The sequence below is a fragment of the Leptonychotes weddellii genome, chromosome 9, assembly GCF_054177405.1.
Source record: "Leptonychotes weddellii isolate Sample4059 chromosome 9, ASM5417740v2, whole genome shotgun sequence".
NCBI lineage: Eukaryota > Metazoa > Chordata > Mammalia > Carnivora > Phocidae > Leptonychotes > Leptonychotes weddellii.
The window spans coordinates 122,763,051-122,781,173 of NC_138377.1; the positions used below are offsets into that span (position 1 = coordinate 122,763,051).

At 42.6% G+C, this 18,123-nt stretch overlaps 1 protein-coding gene across 3 annotated transcripts in view; it reads left to right on the forward strand.

Annotated features, from left to right (window-relative positions):
* Positions 1 to 274: 274 nt before the first annotated feature.
* The window catches only part of PDE8A (phosphodiesterase 8A), a 148,904-nt gene continuing 131,055 nt past the window's right edge, over positions 275 to 18,123 (forward strand). For 2 of the 3 annotated variants that reach the window (XM_081831735.1, XM_081831737.1), the window contains exon 1: positions 275 to 772. In XM_081831735.1, coding sequence (XP_081687861.1) covers positions 569 to 772 — 204 coding nt within the window. In that variant the 5' untranslated portion in view covers positions 275 to 568. The remainder of the gene's footprint in view (positions 773 to 18,123) is intronic. The other variant, XM_081831734.1, reaches the window with a different exon arrangement.

Consider the following 18,123-nt stretch of genomic DNA (forward strand, 5'->3'; position numbering starts at 1 on the left):
AGCGTCTAGGCCAATCTTCCCCGCCGCCGGCGCTTGGGCCAGGGGCGTTTCTTCGCGGGGCGGCGGCCCAGCAGGCGAAGCGGCGCGGGCTGCGGGCCCGGCGGGCGGCGGCGGCTCGGCGGGGAGCGCACTTCCCCCGGGGGTCGCGCCGCCCCGCGGCCAGGGCGGCGTCGCTCGCGCGGCGCGGACTTGCCCGCTCCCGGGTTGGGAGAGCGCAAATCTCCTCCCCCGAAATTCCCCGGAAGCGCGGCGCGGCCAGGCGAGCGCGGCGATGTGAGGGAGGCGGCCGGCGGCTCCCGCCTCAGGAAGGGCATGTTCGGAGGGGCGGCCGCGGCGCGCCGCCCGCCCCAGCGCCCCCTCCCCAGCGCCGCCGCCGCCGCTGCCGCCGCCGCGCCCGCACCGCGATAAAAGGGGCGGCCGCACTTCCTGACGCGAGACCCGCGCTCGCCGCCGCCGCCCGCCCAGGCGGCGATGACACGGCGCCCGCGGCGGCCCCGAGGCGCCGGGCGGGCCGTTTGCTGACCGGATCGCGGCTGCCCGCCAGCGTGTCCTCCGCGCCGCCGCCAGCATGGGCTGCGCCCCGAGCATCCACATTTCCGAGGGCCGGGCGGTGTACCACGGCGGCAAGGAGGCCGAGGACGCGCCGGGCGCCGCCGCGCCGCCGCCGCCCGCCGGGCCGCGCCTCCCACCCGGCCCGAAGACCACCGCCTCACCCGGGGCCCGCGGCGCCGGCCTCGCGGAGTCCGAGCCTCGCGACGGCAGCGGCAGGAAGGTAAGGGGCGCCGGGGCTGGCGGCGCGGTCCGCGGCGAAACTCGGGCCGGGCGGCAACTTTCCCGCAGGGGTCGGGCGGGGCTCCCGCCCGGGCGGCGGTCCCCTCTCGTCTGGCTTTGGGCGACTTTGACGGGGCGCCAGCACCCGCTTGCCGGGGCAGCGGCCCGAGGGAAGCCCGAGCCGCGCGTCCTCGGACCCTCCCCGGTAGGCTTGCGAGCCGCGGCGTCGGTTCCCGGGACCCATCCGACGTCCCGGATGGCGGGGCCCGCCGTGAACGTGCCCGGGGCGCTCGAGTCCCTTCCCTACACCAGAGCGGGGAACCCCCAGGATATCGTGGCGCGCCCCTGCAACGTTCAGTGAGCGTGAACTTTGTTCTTTGGGCTCTCGTGATGGAGAGGCATGGGCGGCTAGCCCCGGGAAGCCGCGGCGCTGGATCTTACCACCCTGTTTTGTTTTCCCTCTTGTCAGTTTTGCACATGCATGCAGTTGCAGTTTCCCGGTTTCTCTGGGACTGTTAAAACGTAATCTGAAGCAGCATCAGCTCTGCTTCATTGCACGTGTATCTGAGGTTCACGGTTGTTACCATACGTGTTGTATTTAGAGCATATGTAATGAGAAAATACTATCAGAAACGCGGTTTTTGAAGCATTCAGCAGAACAAAGGTAATTTTTTATTAAGGAGTCTCACTGGGACATTTTGCGACTGCTTTTCACAATTGTGTCTTCTCCAGCGCGCATCGCCTTGGTTTATGTTTCGTCAAAGTTTCTGGGCTTAGTCTTCGTTAAGATTTCCTAAAGGAAAGATAATGGAAAAAAAAGGGGCGGGGGGGGCGGATTTTCATTAAGGCACACAGCAGCAGCAGCTTTCCAGTTCTCTGATTTGAAATTGTAGAGCTGATTTCATGCGTTTATGTTTTATTAAACTAGGAAAAAATTTCTGGTGTGCATGGCCTCAGATACTTGATCATCCCTCTCATTGCTGCAGCTTTTTAAAAAGTCATTTGCGAAGTTGTTTGGATTTTCTGGCTTACTGGGGATTGCTAGACCTCCCAAGTCTGATACCGTTTGTTCGCTTTCTGTGTTAAATTTCTAGCAGTCGTCCATGACGCTTTTTCTATACGAAAGCGAAAAGTCTTTTTCAGTGTTGCATAACCTAGATGAAGTGACTTCCCCACCCCTCCAATACCCTAGGTGAAAAATCTAACTTTGTTTCGATTATCAGAAGTTGGATTCCTTCTATAGATTCTTGAAGAAACCTGTGATGTAAGTTTTAGACTGTGAACAAGCTGCTCCTAATGTCAGCGTAGTGCTTAGACATTAAGCCTACCTAATTGGCTTAAGAAAAGCATTACACCTGTGAAGTTAAATACGGAATTGTTAACAGCTTTCAAGTTTTTGACCCACATCTGATATTGGTTTTCTTGCATTAACTAATAATGAACTTTTAGGTCACCAAATTAGATGTTTTAGAAAGAGGCCCTGTGTCTTGCCTTTTTGTGGTGGTGCAGGTGTCCTAAAATTCACGTGTGTCTTATAAGCATCTCCAGTGCAGCAACTTCTTGTTCTGCTATCCACAGTCTGTAGGGCCCCTGAGTTTTTAAGAGTCTTACATATTCTGTCCCATTGTCAGACCGATGTTTTGAGTTGGGGCCCAGAAAAAGACATTCATCATTTACAGTGCTTAATCCTTTGGCATGCATACAGTAGCTCCTAAATAAATGTTTGCTGAATTTGGCTCTTTATTGTTAACTGAACGATGAAACTTTTCACTCACTGGAATTTTATTCCATAAAACCTCCAATATAGGCTTTAAGGTAATATTAGTATTTCTAGAGGAGAAGTCAAACTGTAAATAACAACACCAAAACTGCAGAAATGCTTGTTAGTCACAAACTGTACATGTTGATACCACATCTCAGTTACAGATATTTGTATGTAGGCATTTCAGGTAATAAGGCAGAGGTAAATATCAGCATGTTTTTTAGTTTTTTTTTTTCTTTAAGGGAAGGAATCTTTTATTTTCATTTTTTATTTTTAAGATTTTATTTGAGAGAGAGAATGAGAGAGGGGTGAGGGATAGAGGGAGAAACAGGGAGCCCAATGCGGGACTGGATCCCTGGACCCCAAGATCATGACCTGAGCTGAAGGCAGACGCTCAACCGACTGAGCCATCCTGGTGCCCTTTTCTTTCTTTCCTTTTTTTTTTTTTTTAAAGATTTTATTTTATTTTATTTTTTTAAAAGATTTTATTTATTTGAGAGAGAGAGAGGGAGAGAGGGAACACAAGCAGGGGGATGTGGGAGAGAGAAGCAGGCCTCCCGCCGAGCAGAGAGCCCGATGGCGATGAGGGGCTTGATCCCAGGACCCTGGGATCATGACCTGAGCCGAAGGCAGATGCTTAACGACTGAGCCACCCAGGTGCCCTTTAAAGATTTTATTTTTAAGTAATCCGTACACCCAGTGTGGGGCTCCAACTCACAACCTCAAGGTCAAGAGCTGCATGCCCCACCAACTGAGCCAGCCAGGCGCCCCAAGGGAATGAATCTTTTAAAATTATCAGATACATTCTAGAAATCTAAAAATACATGTTTAGAGAAGATAAACTTCCAAGGATTTAGCAAAATCAAATTACTGTACAATTAATTTGAATTCCTTTATATTAATATACCAAGATCCAATTTTAGTTTATTAAAAATTATTTCTTTTAGGGGCACCTGGGTGGCTCAGTCAGTTAAGCATCTGCCTTGGGCTTAGGTCATGATCCCAGGGTCCTAGGATTGAGCCCCACAGAGAGCTCCCTGCTCGGGGGGAGTCTGCTTCTCCCTCTGCCCCTGCCCCTGTTCGTGCTCTCTCTCTCTCAAATAAAATGTTAAAAAAAAAAAATTCTTCTTAAAAATACAGTAAATCAGCATATCACTGAATGGATTTCAAAAAAGTTCATTGGGGAAGTTTTTGTATTTTAGTAGTACATATAGAAAAGACTAGTTCATCAAAATGCTTGGGAGATTGATAATTGCATTTTCAGATTAAGTAGTGTGTCCCCCTACTTATATCTCGCATGTGTTCCCTGAAGCATCTTGTTGACTGTTAATAAGTATTAAATGAAAAAAGGAGCCATGTCAAAATAAGTTTGGAAAATACTGGCTCAGACTAAGTTCTGCAGATTTCTCTTATGCAGGATTTGTCAGAAAACTTCATTTCTTAAAATACACTGTGAATCTCCAAATGGTGTTTAGAGTGTGCAGCATTTCCCAAACTTGTTCGATTATAGAGGCTTTTTATAGAGTTGTGTCTTAGACCACATGTTAGGACATGATTCCCAACATGAGATACCAATATTCAAAGTACAAGAAACATGCTTAACAGTAGAACGCAGTAAACATGATTTGCTTCTTAATGATTCCAAAGGTACTTCAGGATCTTGTAATACATTAGGCTGGGTCATCTTATAGGAACTTATTTAAGTGTTACTAAAAATGTTCTGTTTATTCATTTCAGAAGTTATAGTCTGTGTGGTTACAGATAATGAATGCTGTGTTCAGTTTGAACACTTAGAGTTTTGTTTTATTTTTAATCAGCTTGAGTTTTAACTGTAACATTTCAATATTTTCTTGTCAGTCTGGATTTACTTGGTCTTCCCTTTCCTTAGCTAGGACTTGAGTTGCCCTTGAAAGATTTGAGTGTGGAGGCAGGAGTGTCAGAGGAGAGCCTGTGCACCCCCCTCCCCTTTTTGCAAACACCCAGTGCACTGCTGTGATCCTACCCCCCATTTGTCATTTAACAGCTCTGTGAGGGTGGCACTCACGTCTGTTTTGTTCACTGCTGTATCCCCCCACATAGTGGGCCTTCCACAGACATCTGTCGAATTAGAGAATTGTGTGAACCAGGCTGGAGAAGGGGAAAATCCACCCAGCCCATAGAAAGGAAATAGAAACCAGTTTTAACTAGAGTGGAGGCTGGAGGATTTAGCTCTGGTTTTGTGGAGATCTCTGGTTATTGCCCTTTCAGAGCATTTATACCAGGGAATAATAGAGTTCTACCGTGGTGAGCGGAGTAGATTTCCCTCTGAAGGCTGAAGGATTAGTGCAGCTGGGCGGGCAGCGCACAACAGGTGACAGGTAATAGGGGGCCACACACTGACGTCTCCCGGAGGGTTCCTGGCCTGAGCGCTCAGAGTCTACTCAAGCCCACTCTCCATCCTGTCGCTAGTCTTCACTTCTGTCCTTCTCTTCTCCTTCCCCCAGTTTTCTTGTATTTTTTTTTTTTACTACCTTCCTCCCCTTCTTCCCTTCCTCCTCAAAACTGACCAGACTTACCAGCTTTAATGTCCCCCCAAGTTTAGTGGTTTCTTGGTGTTTCTTAGCTATGGAATAAAATACGTTGCTTGCTCTTAATGTACAGAGTGGGTTAATCAAATTTTTCTGTTTCCCTTAACTAAAGCAAATTTCTCTTTGCATGACCTGCCTGATTTTTTACCCCCACTAGGGGACATTGACTCTGGGTGGATTATGGAATTATTGAAAGTTTCCTTCGGAAAGTGTAGTTGACAAAATGAGATCTAACTTTCTGTTCCTGAAATACGTGACTATAATTTATCGCTGTAGGTACTGCTTTTTCATTTTCTTGAATTCTTATTATATATATAAAATACTTTGCATTTATATTCTATATTGTTTTAGTGCTTAGTATCATTACCACCTTAACATGAAGTGTGGTTCTTAAGATAGATGTTTTGAATGTCACAACTCTATCAGCACAGACGTGTGCTGGGCTAGCCCAGACCCTCCTTGCTGAAGTGAGGGTTGGGATAAGGCCTGTGGTCCCCTTCTGACACAAATGTTCCCTGTGAAATGGCTTATGACACTGTTTTTTTGTTTTTTTTTCCTTTGTACAGCTTGCCCATTTGGGATGGGCCCTTTAATAGGGGAAGTTTCATGATGTGAGTCTGCAGGTTGAGGCAGATGTCTCAGAATAACGTAAAATGCCTTAAAGGACAAAACTTTTTAAAAATTAACATCAAAACTCAAGAGAGGGCGAAGTTTCTTAGAACATGAGTAATCCCTTGGTCTTGTCCAAGGTCAGTGGCTTCAGCCTGCTTTCTCAATACAGTAAGGTGGTAGGAGGCGCTGGACTCAGAAGTTCCTGGAGGGCAGACTATTCATAGCCATAATATCCACCATTTCTTGGATGCTTTTGATGTTGCAGGCACGGTGCTGAATGTCTTACAGATGTTATCTCATGAAATCCTTACAACCCTGTGAGGTGACTGGTGTCATTTCCATTTGCAGATAAAGTACTGTAGTTTAGAAACTCACCCACGCTCATACAGGTGAGCCTCTTCAAACCCAGTGCTCCTGGGCTGCTCTCTGTTACTCCCTATCTCCATTACATTTCCCATCCTCTGGCTTTCTTCTAGGTTGCAGATGTCGCAGGTCCACCTGGGTTTTGAGCAGGTATCCTGAATCCACATTATCAGGATTTTGTTAAGTCATGACCTGCTGGGGAAATTGGTTCCAGCCCTGCCTTAGGTTCCTGTGTTTGTGAGAGTCGAAGCCATATTTGGCCCTGCCCCAGTGAACTGAAGTCAGGCATCTGTGAGGCCTTCTCGTTTGTTCTCTTTGCTCTCTGACATGAGTTGGCAGGCCTCCCTCGAGAGGCCTTTTCACTCTCCCCTCCTCCTGCCCAGGCTTCAGGTAGCCTTCCTTAGCCAGGAGCCCCCCTGGAGCTAGTTCTTCCCATCAGCCTTTGTCCAGAGCACAGCACTCCCTACCTCCAGCTCTGCATGTGTGCATCCTCAAGGCCCTACTGACGAAATCTTTCTTGAGCCCCTGGTTGTACTTGTACTCTCTTTTCTCTGCTCTTAGGATCTTCCCCTGCAGCCCTTGGAGATCTGACTTGAGCCTGCGGTGGGATTACAGGCCTCTTGAGGACAAGGACTGTGTCCTAGATTCCTTACATTTCCCAAAGTGGTTAGTACACGCAGTGAATGTTTGGATAAATACACCAGTCTCTAAGGCTGGGAGGGCTTTTATTCCTGTTCCACGGGGCTCTCTCACCTTATTTAAATTTAACAAAAATTGTTGGGGTGTGTTGTCTGTGCTTTCACAAAAAGCCAAAATACCCTGAAGCCAGTGATTAATGTGTGGGGTGATTGCTAAAGCTTTTGCCTTCAATTCTGGCTGCACTAGGGTTGAGCAATGTTCCTGGGTCCCCTCCTTCTGTTCTACTTTTGTTCTGCTCTGGTAAGAAGAGTGGTGGAATATCTTGACAGAGAAGTGTTTTGACAAGTTTTGTACTGCTCTTTCTTAGCTACAGGCGTCGTGTGCAGTCTGTCCATCTACACAGACCGGAAGGATGTCACAGATCTCCCTAAACTTTGAAGATGGCCTCAAAGAACCGGGGGAGTGGGGCTTGCCAAGTGCTTTTGTGCCGAATGGGTTTGAAGTAGACCTTGGGTCGGTGAAATCATACTTTTTCACTGTCTGCTTGTGTCTGTCTCCGCTGTGCTGCTGGGGACAAGAGCCGCCTCGCTCCTCGCACTCTGCTGGTGACAGCCCAAAGGGCTGGTCACGCCAGCAGTTTGCACGTTGCCTTCAGCTGTTCGGGGAGGATGGTAGCTCCCCAGTGAGGTGTGTTTGAAAGACCACAGAAGAGCCAGAGACCTTTGTGTTGGGTCCAGCTCCATCAGGCGCTGGCTGTGTGATATTTGCCAAATTCCGATCCCGGGTTTTCTCAAGCATAAAATGAGACTAGAATACCCAGGTTTAGGTGAGGATCACTTAAAATAATCTGTGTAGAAGCGTTTTGCAAACTCCAAGGCACCAGCACATGTAAGGATTGGGCTTTTTCTTTGAGTCGCCTCTCTCAAAGGCAAGCTTTGCTCAAATATATCCGCTTATTTTTTTAAAAGCCAATCTCTTCCCTTTGAAAATATGTTTTTGTCTTTTCTCTAATATTGTGAAAAATTTTAAGCATACAGTAAAGTTGAAAGAATGCGTACCCATCTGCCTCCCACCTAGATTCTGCAGTTAACATTTTCCTCTATGTGCTTTATCACCTCTTTCTATCCCATTATCCATCACAATGTTTTGTTTTTGCATGAATTTCAAAGTTTCAGACATCACTGTACTTAACTCCTGAACACTTCAGTATGCCTGTCACTTACTAGAGTTCAAAATTTGTTTCCTTTTTGTTTGACAAATGTATATACTGTCTAAATGCAAATCTCTGCCAAGATACACAATATTACCGTCCCCCAGTGGAAAGTTCTCTGTGCTCCTTCCCCATTCCTAACCCCACCTGCCAGCAACCACTGTTGTGATTTTTATCCATTATAAATTATTTTTGCCTATACTAGGCTTCATAGCAATAGAATCTTAAAATATGTATTCTTTTGTATAAGGCTCCTTGTACTCAGCACAGTATTTCTGTGATTCATCTATGTTGCACACGCTAGTCACGTGTTTTTTCTTGCTAAGGAGTAATTTTGTTGTGACTAGATCCCAGTCCACTTCTTCATTCTCTTGTTGATGGAGAACAACAGGGCTCTTTCTAATTTTTGGCTATTAAGAATAAAGCTGCTATGAATATTCTAGTATAAATTATTTTGTGGGCATATGCTTTCATTTCTCTTAGGGAAACACCGAGTGGAGTTGCTGGATCATAGGATAGCTGTATGTTTAGCTTTTTAAGAAGCTGCCTGACCTTTTCTGACATGGTTCTACAATTTCACACTCCTGCCAACAATGTATAATAAAAGTTCAGTGGCTCCACATCCTTGCCACTGTTCGGTGTTATCAGTTTCCTAATTTTATCCATCCTCGTGGATGTGTAGTGGTTTCTCATTGTGGTTTTGACTTGCATTTCCTCAATGGCTAATAATTTTGAGTACTTTTTATGTGCTTATTGATCGCTTATGTAACTTCCTTTTTGAAGTTTGTAACACTTTTTTCTTAAAAGGAAATATAAATCCTTTCATGACCCCTGGGTACGGAAGAGCTTATTAAACAAGTTACACAAACCATTTGCCATAAAGGAAAAGGTTGATAAATTCTACTACCTTAAAATAAAGTACTTCTCATCAAAAGAGTGAAAAGGAAGGAAAGCCATAGTTTGGAAGAAGAAATTTGTAACACATAATCCCAATGAAGGATTAGTATCCAGAATACATATAGAACTCCTGCACATCAATTAAGAAAAAGACAGCCCAGTTGAAAAACCTTTAAAGACACAGACCGGCCTGTTATTTAAGAGGAAACCAAATGGCTGATAAACACATGAAAAGATGTTTGAGCTCATTGGGGAAATGCAAATTAAAGCCACAATGAAATAACATTTTACACCCACGAATTGGCAAACCTTTAAAAGCTTGACAGTGTTTTGAGGCAGTCTTCAACACTGTAGGTAGACGTATTCATCCACTTGGGAAAACCATTGTCATTACCAGGTACAGATGAACGTGTGACCCTGTGACCTAGCAGTTTCACTCTTAGAAACACACATGTGAACTGGAAACATGTACAAGAATGCTCATAACAGCATTGCTTCTAATAGCAACCTTTTTATTAAACTCAAATATCAGCAGTATAGTGGATAAATAAGTTGTGATATATTCAAATATATTGAAAAGGGATACTTCACAACTTTGAAAATGAATGGGTTATAGCTTCAGGTGTCAACAGATCAATTTCAAAAACTTGATGTTGAGAAAAAGAAGTTACAGAAGAATTTATAAAGTTTAACTTTTTAAAGCATAATAGCTGAACAGTGTATTATATGGGAATATATAGGACATACACATAGATATTAAAGCTACACAGAAAACCAAAGAAGTAATTACTATGAAATTCAGTTAGGCAAAGAAAGTTTAAGAACTAAAATGATTAACAGATTAATTTCCAGCGCCTAGTTTAGAGGATGAGGGAGGACTGTGCCAGGCCCTGCCCTCAGGACACAAGTAGTCAGTCCTCTCTGGAAAGGTGGGGCAGGCCTCTGAGCTGGAAGTGAGGCTGGCACCTGAGGGATGGAGAGGCACGAGCCTGGTCTGGACTGGTCATAAGATGCAGAGAGAGCCCAGGTCAGAGCCCTCGCCCCTGCCTGGGGAAGATTGGGAGGACCTGGATAGGTAGAGAATAGGGGGATGTACATGGGGGTGGGAGGTGTTGACTTGTTCTGCGGAATTTGGGGACCCTGACCACAGGTAGGAGGGAGGGCCTAAAAGCCGGGGGGAGGAGTTTGTGAAGTCCATCCTGTAAACCTCCACAACTCCTAAAGGCTTTTCATTTTCAGCAGGGTAGTTACAGGGTAGACCTATTTTATGAAGATTAAGTTTAGGAGGAGATCGCAGAGGCTGGGGGGAGGAAAAGCTAGCAGTGGGGCACTAGCCACGGGGCGGTGGCTGTGGTTCAGGCCTAGGGTAAGACCAGGTATAGGTAATGTGGTGCGGTGGTTTGGGAAAGGACAGAATGAGCGAAGGAAGAGCTGGGAGGCTAGGGGACAGATCAGACGTGGGGAGTGAGGGGCGAGGGCAGTGGAGGGCGACTCAGCAGAGGTTGGGGTTTACTAGCTTGGAAGGACTGTGATAACATGTCGCCATTGGTACAGCGCTCTACAGTTTACCAAGTGCTGTTTTTATACATCATCTTATTTGATGTTCCCCAAACTCCTGTGAGGTAGGAAGGAGGGATTTTATTGTCCCTATTGAAGACCTAAAGAAGCAAAAACTTAAAGTGATCAAATGACTTGCCCAAGTTTGCAGTGACCACTTAAAGGTTCACTATATAACAGCATAGGGCAGAAGCCAGACGAAAGAGAGGTGAGAGTTTTATTTATTTATTTTTAATTTTTAAAAAGATTTTATTTATTGGAGAGGGAGAGCCTGTGTGTCCCTTAGGGGGTGGAGGAGGTCCCGGGGAGGGGCAGGGGGAGAAGCAGGCTCCCTGATGAGCAGGGAGCCCCATGTGGGGCTCGATCCCAGGTCCCTGAGATCATGACCCGAGCCAAAGCTGGACACTTAACCGACTGAGTCATCCAGGCACCCCAAGGTGAGAGTTTTTTAAAAAGCCTCTCTTGTCCTTTGGTTCTGGATTTGTTTTATAAAAGGAAACTTTGACTTTTCCTCATTGTAAAAGTAACATTCATTGTAGATAGCTTGAAAAATAGGGAAAGGAGCAAGGATCGCTTAAGTTGCACAGTCACTGAAATTGCACAGTCAGGAGTAGCTTCTCATAAAACGGTGGTATGTTTCCTTACATCCATGTAGGTTACTTTAAATAACTGTAATTAAAACTATTTTTTGAACAGTTTTGTTCTTTAGTTCTAGGAAACATTGAGCTATTATTTCTTCAGATGTTGTCCCTCTTCCATTTGTCATTTCCCTTCTGCGGTTCTGTCCAAATGGTGGGACTTAGACGATCTTTTTTTTTTTTTTTTAATTTTTTTAAGATTTTATTTATTTGCGAGAGAGAGAATGAGAGACAGAGAGCATGAGAGGGAGGAGGGTCAGAGGGAGAAGCAGACTCCCTGCCGAGCAGGGAGCCTGATGTGGGACTCGATCCCGGGACTCCAGGATCATGACCTGAGCCGAAGGCAGTCGCTTAACCAACTGAGCCACCCAGGCGCCCTTAAATTTTTTTTTTTTTAAGATTTATTTATTCATTTGAGAGAGCGAGAATGAGAGAGAGTACATGAGAGGGGGGAGGGTCAGAGGGAGAAGCAGGCTCCTCGCTGAGCAGGGAGCCCGATGCGGGACTCGATCCCGGGACTCCAGAATCATGACCTGAGCCGAAGGCAGTTGCTTAACCAACTGAGCCACCCAGGCGCCCGACTTAGACGATCTTGATCTGTCCTTTACGTCTCTGCTTTTCTTTCCCATCTCTGTGCTGTAGTCTGGGAGGGCTGTGGAAGCTACTCTTGTAGCTAGCTTTCTGGCTCAGTCCTCAAGGTCTCTTCCACTCTCCAGCCTGTCGAGCTCTTAAATTGGACGGGTTTTGTGTTCAGAATGTGTGCTTTGTTCTCTTCCTTACTGCTTATTCGTGTGTTTTGGTTGCACCATACTCCCTTATTTTTTTGAGGATATTAATTATATGCGCTTTAAAGTCCTATTCTGATTGCTGCTAATTTAAGACATTTTTTGAGGTATAAATGCAGTCAGCAAAGTGTACATCTTGATACAAATTTTACCCAGGTGTGCCACATATAACATATCAAGATAGACCATTTCCAGCACTCCAGGAGGCTTGCCTAATGGCTCTTCACTGTTTTTTTTTGTATTTTTAACACTTTATTATGAAAAATCTCAAATATACAGCATTTCTTTTTTTCTAAGTAAGCTATATGTTCAATGTGGGGCTCGAACTTGTGACCCAGAGATCAAGAGTCACATGCTGTACCACCTGAGCCAGCCAGCTGTCCCAAATATACAGCATTCTTGAAGGAGTTTTACAGTGAACACTTGTATACCCAGCTCCTGTATTTTACATTAGCACTCTACTCGCTTTATCACATGTATCCATCTATCCGTCCTTCTCTCCATCCATCTCCTTTTTCTTTGATGCATTTTAAAGTAATTGCAAAAAAAAAAAAGTAATTGCAGACATCAGTGCAGTTTCTCTGAAACACTGCAACATGAATATCATTAATTAAGAGTTCAGTCTTTTTTTTCTTTTAAGGTAGAATTTACATACTGTAGTGAAATGAACAAATACTTATTGTACATTTGCTGCGTTTTGACAAATGCATATGTATAGCTGTGTAATCCAAACCTCTGTTAAGGTATACTACATTGTCCTCACTCCAGAACCCCCCTCCCCCGTGGAATTCCATAGTATGTACTCTTTTATGTAACACTTTCACTCAGCACTCTGGTTTTGAGATTCATCTATGTTTTCTGTATTAGTGGTTCATGGTATTGTAACTGTTTTAAAAGCACATGATACATACGGTTAAATTTCCCTCCAGAAAGATGTGATCAAATTTTAATATCACAGGAACATCTGAGAGCACGTTTTACACTTTCAACAATCTGATTGTGAGAGAATGGTATTTTATTGGTAATTTAATTTGAGTTTATTTCATTTTTTGTTTATTATTATTATTTTTTTTTTCCAAGTGTGTATTAGATACTTGAACTTCCTCTTCAGCAGTGTTGGTATTTCTCTGTTAAAGTCTGTTTCCCATTTCTCGATTTGGGCTTTAGAGTGTAAAAATTTTTATTTGTAAGAGCTTTTTCAAGTACGTTTGGGAGTTCAGTTTTGATCTCATGCTTATTGCACATCTTTTTCTGTAGCCTTTTCCTTTTTACTGGGTGTGTTTTTTAAAAAATGACAGACATTTTACATTTTTATGAAATCAAGTTTACTGCTCATGTTTTTTCTTTTTTTCTTTTTTTTTTTTTAAGATTTTATTTATTTATTTGAGAGAGAGAGAGAGAGAATGAGAGAGAGCACATGAGAGGGGGGAGGGTCAGAGGGAGAAGCAGACTCCCTGCCGAGCAGGGAGCCCAATGCGGGACTCGATCCAGGGACTCCAGGATCATGACCTGAGCCGAAGGCAGTCGCTTAACCAACTGAGCCACCCAGGCGCCCTCATGTTTTTTCTATTTGCTTTATATAACGTCAGCTTTTACTACAGAAATAGTATGTGGTACAGGTATTGTAGAACATTAATAAGTGTTGAAATGCAGTTTTCACTACCTGGAGATCATTGAGCGTGTATCTTTCCAGATTTTTTTCTGTTCATATATGTGCATTTTTTTCACTGAAATTAGATCATATGGTAGTAATGCTGTTTTTTTTTAAATTGTGGTAAAGTATACTATAACATAAAATGTACCCTTTTAATCATTGCTAAGTGGACGGTTCAGTGGCATTAAGTGCAATCACATTCTTGTGCAACCATCACCACCATCTATCTCTAGAACCTTTTCATCTTCCAAAACTGAAACTTCCTACCCATTAAATACCAACTCCTCATTCCTTCCTCCCCTCCAGTTCCTGGCAACCACCATTCTACTTTTGCATACTCTAGGTAACTGGTACACGGGGAATCACATGGTATCTGTACTTTTGTGACTGTCTTATTTCACTTGATATGTCTTTGAGATTTATCCATGTTGTAGCATGTATCAGAATTTCATGTTTTTTTTTTTAAGGCTGAGTAACACTCCACTGTATGCGTATACCACACTTTGTTAATCCATTCATGCACTGATGGACGCTTGGGTTGCGTCTACCTTTTGATTATTGTGAATAATGCTGCTATGAACATGGGCATACAGATTTCTTCAAGTTCCTGCTTTCAGTTATTTTGAGTAAATACACACCCAGAAGTGGAGCTGATTGATTATATGGTAATTCTATTTTTAACTTTTTGAGAAGCCACTGTAAGTACATATTGTTTTGCAATGGACTTTTTTTCAGCCAATAATCTGTACATTTTCATTTTAGTAATGTTTTATCTAATACCCGTAGCATAGCACACTGATATCCCCTATGATCTCAGAAATGTTCCCTGCATTGTATTTGCTTGTTACGATCCTTATGTTTCTTTTAACCTAGCACATCCCTTCCCTTACCCACCACTTTTTTGTTACACTGACTTTTTATAGAGACCTGACCAATTTGTCCTAACTTCTGGATTTGTCTGATTGTTTCCTTGTGGTGTCATTTAGCTATCCTTCTTTCCGCTATATTTCTTGTAAACTAGAAGTATTATCTAAAATGGATGAAAGTTACATATTTTGGGTTAGAATACTTCATTAGCGATCCATGAATCAAGTGAGAAGACACAAAATATCTGATTGACCCACCATTATAGATGGTCAGATTGACTACTGGGTTAGGGTGATGAGAATCTGAGCCCTCCCTCTTGAATCAGGTTCCCCTCATAAGGACAGAAATTGATCTGTGTGGCACTCAGCACTGTATGAATTTTCACTTCACCAGAGGCTAGTCACCTAGGTTCCCCCGCTCTTTTAGCACCAATCGATAATCCTTATTTAAAATAACAATTCTGATCAGGGTTAATGGATGATGTTTCCTAATTCAGTTACTTTTCTACCTGCAGTAGTTAATGTTCTCTGCAAAGTGAAAATTTCCTTCATCAATTGGGACCAGGGCTATTTGGTTACTATAAAATATAGTTCCTATTAAACAGGCAGGGTAAATTTTCCCCTTTAATTAACAGTTTTAATAGTTGAGGAGTTGCTGCCTCAAATGGGAATGAATATGTTGTTATTTTTTTTTCCATTTTTATAAAGTGTAATTGTGGACATAGGGATTTTCATTGGTTGGATGTGCTTGGATCTATTATATATTATAGTCTCTCTCTTTTTTTTTTAAGACTGAAATGGTAAAACCTTTGGCCACTGGGGGCTCCTTCAGATTGCCTTCTGTATTCTTTTGACATGATTCTATTCATTTTGAAAGCACAACCGGTTGTCCCAGGCTCAGCTTGTACCTTCCTTGTCCCTGACCAGACATGGGCCTTTTCTCCAAGGTGCCCTGGTGCTGTTAGTGGGAAATGGAGTTGGAAGCTCCAGTTTAGGTGCTAGGAGAGCTCATTATTCGTTTTGGAGCCATTTTAGTGGATAGATCCAGAAAGTATATCACTACAAAATCAAACCCCAAGTTACACAACTCATGTATACTTTCAAATTAGTTTTTTTTCTTTTTTAAAGATTTTATTTATTTATTTGAGAGAGAGAGATTGAGAGAGAGCACATGAGAGGGGTTAGGGTCAGAGGGAGAAGCAGACCCCCTGCCGAGCAGGGAGCCCGATGCGGGACTCGATCCAGGGACTCCGGGATCATGACCTGAGCCGAAGGCAGTCGCTTAACCAACTGAGCCACCCAGGCACCCAGTTACCCAGTTTTTTTTCTTTTTTAAAATATTTTTCATTTACTTATTTATTTGAGAGAGAGCAAGGGAGCATGAGCAGGGGGAGGGGTAGAAGGAGAGGGAGAAGCAGGCTCCCCGCTGAGCAGGGAGCCTAACGTGGGGCCCAGTCCCAGGACCCTGAGATCATGACCTGAGCTGAAGGCAGATGCTTAACTGACTGAGCCACCCAGGTGCCCCTCAATTTAGGTATAATAATTCAGTGTTTTATCTCCATTTGCTTGATTTTATAATTGTATTGCTTTTCTTTTACACTGACAATTTTGATTTTTCTTCCTTTGTTTTAAGCGTAAGTCCTTAATCATCCAGATAGAATTAAGTATTCATATGTCAAAATATTTTTGTGTGTTTATTTAATTTCAGCATTTAGTTTTTTAAATCTGGCATTTATTTTGGGTATTTAGGTATTTTGGTGTGAGGGGAGGATCTTAGTGCTTCAGAATAGCGAGTTACTGTTCTAGCACCTTTTATGTACATAATTATTTTTATTCCCTCTGGTTTATACTTTCACCTGTATCATATTTTTGGGTTCTCTGTTTTTGGTTATTTATTCTCGCTGGTACTATTACTGCACTGATTTCATTTTTATGGCTTTATGTTTTCATAGTGTCTGGTAATGTTAATCCTTTTTCTCATTAGGTCCCATTAAAAAAAAAAAACCTCCTTAACCCATCCTTGTCTATTTTTCCATGTCAGTATTAGGATGGTTATGATCTACCCCCAAGCTTTGGGGGGATTTTGATTATATTAGAGTTTAATCCACTGTAATTTGAGAAGAGTTGATAGCTTTATGGAATTCTTCTGTCCATGAACATATTTATGGTTCATTTATCTTACGCATTTTCACGTCTTTCTAGGATAATTCTGTTGGAGCCAGAATCTTTTTTTAAATTAAATCTTTTAACTATTTCAATTAGATAAAATATGTTGATGTGGCTGAATTTTCCTAAATATTCTATAGTTGTTCAGTTGATTTTTTTCATTTGTTTGTGAAATAGATAAATCTTAAGTGCATAGTGTCTTGGGTTTTTTGAGATAAATGTTTACATTATTAGCCGACTGATGGTTTGGGGTTTTCCTTTCCCAAAGTAATGCTTTTTAATGTGTTTCCATGTTGGATTGCTTTGGGGTTTCAGAACATTGTCAATAATAATGATTTTTAGCATGCATCTTTGTTTTATCCTGATTTTAATGGTTGTATGTCCAGTTCCTCACTCTTAGGTGTGATCTTGGCTGTTGCTTTTTTAAGACCATGTGCTTTTATATACTTCATTAAGGAAATAGCTTTCTAGTCCCTGTTTTCTATGAGTGTTTTTAAAAATTGCCAATGTCAAATTTTATCAAAAGCCTTCCCCCACCCTTGCTTTTTGTTTCATCTAATGAGATAATCACATGCTTTTTCTTGGAATTACTGATGTGACATGGCCTAATTGGATTTTTGATATTTTAAAAACTTTGCATTCCTAAAATAAATCCTGCTTGCTTGTTATAGATAATTTTTTTAAAAAGTTAAAAATATAAAGTTGAGCTTTGAACAAAGTGGGCATTAGGGGTGCTGACCCCCTGCCTGTCTAAAAGCCCATGTATAACTTGTGACTCCCCCAAAGCTAACTATTAATAGTCTACTTTTGACTGGGAGTCTTATCGATCACATAAATAGTTGATTAACACATATTTCAGTATTTTTTTCTTTTTGTAGGCTCAACTTCCAGTGTGGTGCCCAACATGGGGCTTGAACTCTCTGAGCTACCCAGGCACCCCTGATTAACACATATTTCAGAGAAAAGAAAATGTAATTAAGAAATCATAAGGAGGAGAAGATACTTTTACAATACTGTAGTATATCCATTGAAAAAAATTTGTGTATAAGTGAATTTGCAGTTTATGTTGTTTGGGGCATCTGGGTGGCTCAGTCGGTTAAACATCCGACTCTTGGTTTTGGCTCAGATTATGATCTCAGGATTGTGCGATCGAGCCCCACAGCAGGCTCTGCACTCAGTGGGGAGTCTGCTTAAGAGTCTCTCTCCCCTCCCCCCTGCTCGTGCACATGTACTCTCTCTCTCATAAATAAATAAATCTTTAAAAAATAAACCCATGTTGTTCAAGTGTCAACTACTATGAATTCAGTTTGTAGTAATTTGAAGTTCAGTTTTCTGTATTCATGAGTGAAAGCAAAGTCATCTACAGTTTTATACCCTAACAGAAACCCTTATTAACATTTTATATTAATTTGTATATAATACATCTAGTAATAACTCCTTACTTTCTTTTTTCCTGTGCATGCATGGGAAATTTTAAATTTAAATATTAAATGTAAGTTTTAAACAAATACTTCTATATAGTTTTATATCCTGACTCCTAAATTTAATAATAAATTACAACTATCTTCCCATGTCCTTAAAATTTCTTCAAAATGTAATTTATATGACAGTACTAATGCTGCCATGTATGGTCGTC